The 1,604-nt window shown below is 64.3% G+C and overlaps 1 protein-coding gene across 1 annotated transcript in view; it reads right to left on the minus strand.

Moving 5' to 3' along the window:
- The window catches only part of BTC (betacellulin), a 50,126-nt gene that overhangs the window by 21,249 nt on the left and 27,273 nt on the right, over nucleotides 1-1,604 (minus strand). The window contains exon 2 of the mRNA XM_009999763.1: nucleotides 85-165. Coding sequence (XP_009998065.1) covers nucleotides 85-165 — 81 coding nt within the window. The remainder of the gene's footprint in view (nucleotides 1-84; nucleotides 166-1,604) is intronic.

Raw genomic sequence — 1,604 nt, forward strand, 5'->3', positions numbered from 1 at the left:
CAGGGATGGGGCAGCCACAGCTTCCCTGGGCAACCTGGGTCTCACCACCCTCCCAGCAAAGAATCCCAGTCCCACCTGCCTTACCTGTGCAGCCCCCGGCCGTGCCACAGGTGAGCCCCTCGGTGACGTTGCCTTCGGCCCCCACGCCACTGAGAGAGGCCAAGCCTGAAAAGCAGCAGGGGAGGGGCTCAGAAGAGGGGCCTGGCAGCCCCCCCTGGCTTTCCTCCCAGCTCGAGGGAACGGCCAAAGGGCTCTGCAGCTGCATCCATGCCCTCCCTTTCCCTGCTGTTCCCCTGGGAGAAGGGGAAGCTGGTCCACCCTGCACCCTCCACCCAGCAACGGCGGGGCAGGTGTGAGGGTGCAGGTGCCCTGCCCGTGGGCACCCAGCAGCTCCTTCTCCCCAGGGAGATGAAGGGGATACCCTGCTGGCTCCCTTCCTGCAGATTCCCAGGTTTCAGGGCTGCTGGAAAACCTCCCCAGCCACAGGAGGAGGGAGGAGGTGGTGGTGCTCCCGTTCAGCACCCACCAGTTCTTCCCAGGGTGCGGGCACTAAACCCACCCTCGCAACACGGTTCCGTGGGATGCCCCGTCAGGGAGGGAACTGGGAAACGGGCCACCGTGCTGGGGTGGAAACCAAGAGTGTCTCAGCCTGGCACGTCGGGGAAGGCAGTAACCGGATCGCTGACATACCAGCCCTGACTCAGCAGGGCCCTGCCGGGGACTCGGGGCACCCCAGGGAGCTGGGACAGGTTCTGCCTGGTGGGGCAGGGCTCTGGGTGGCCCCAGCAGGCTGAGATGGGGGTTTTTGTGGGGGTGTTTCCATCCCCAGTGGGTTGCACTTTGCAGCTGGGCTACGTCGAGGCTTCCTGGAGAGTGTGTGTGTGTGTGTGTGTGAGGGGGGATTTTGGGGCAGCCAAGCCTGGTACCCAGTGCTTATTTCCTTCCAATCTGTCCCTTTGTCACCCTGGCAGCAGCAGGAGGGGCTGCCTGGTGTGTGTGTGTGTGTGTCCCCCAGTGTCTCCTGGCAGAGATGGTCCCAGCACCACTCTCCCTCCTGCCTATATATAGCCCTGGAGCTGCCAGGAGGCTGAAACAAGCCAGCATCCCCCCCCCCTGCCTCCCAAAAAAACCCCTCCTGTTTGAAGGGGACAGATCCCACCTCCCAGCCTGGGCCAGGCAGCAAGGGTGGGAGCTGCCAGGGGCTGAGTCACAGGGTGGTGGTTTCCCCCCTGGGGAAGCAGCTGTGGGGCTGCTGACTTCACCCCACGCTCCCAGCGAGGCTGCACGGGAAGGTCCCCACCAAGGAGAGGAGATCTCCACCCTGATTGCAACCAGCTGCTGCAGGGTCTGGGCATCCTCCAGGCTGGCAAACCCCCCCTGGGTGAGGACAGCCCTTTTGGGAGGGTGGGTTTGGGGGGTTTCTGTGTGTGTGTGACCCCCACCCCATAACCCTGACACCCAGGAGCTGTTGGTGCAACCTCAGCTCTCCCAGGAGCCCAGGTCACCCAGGATGAGTTTTGCAGCAACACCCCCAGCCCTGGGAAAAGCCTGAATGGCAGCAGAACCACCACCCAGCAGCCTTGCTGGGCACCCCCCCCCCCCCC

This window comes from Chaetura pelagica, unplaced genomic scaffold, assembly GCF_000747805.2.
Source record: "Chaetura pelagica isolate M959 unplaced genomic scaffold, ChaPel_1.0 scaffold1366, whole genome shotgun sequence".
NCBI classification, from domain to species: domain Eukaryota; kingdom Metazoa; phylum Chordata; class Aves; order Apodiformes; family Apodidae; genus Chaetura; species Chaetura pelagica.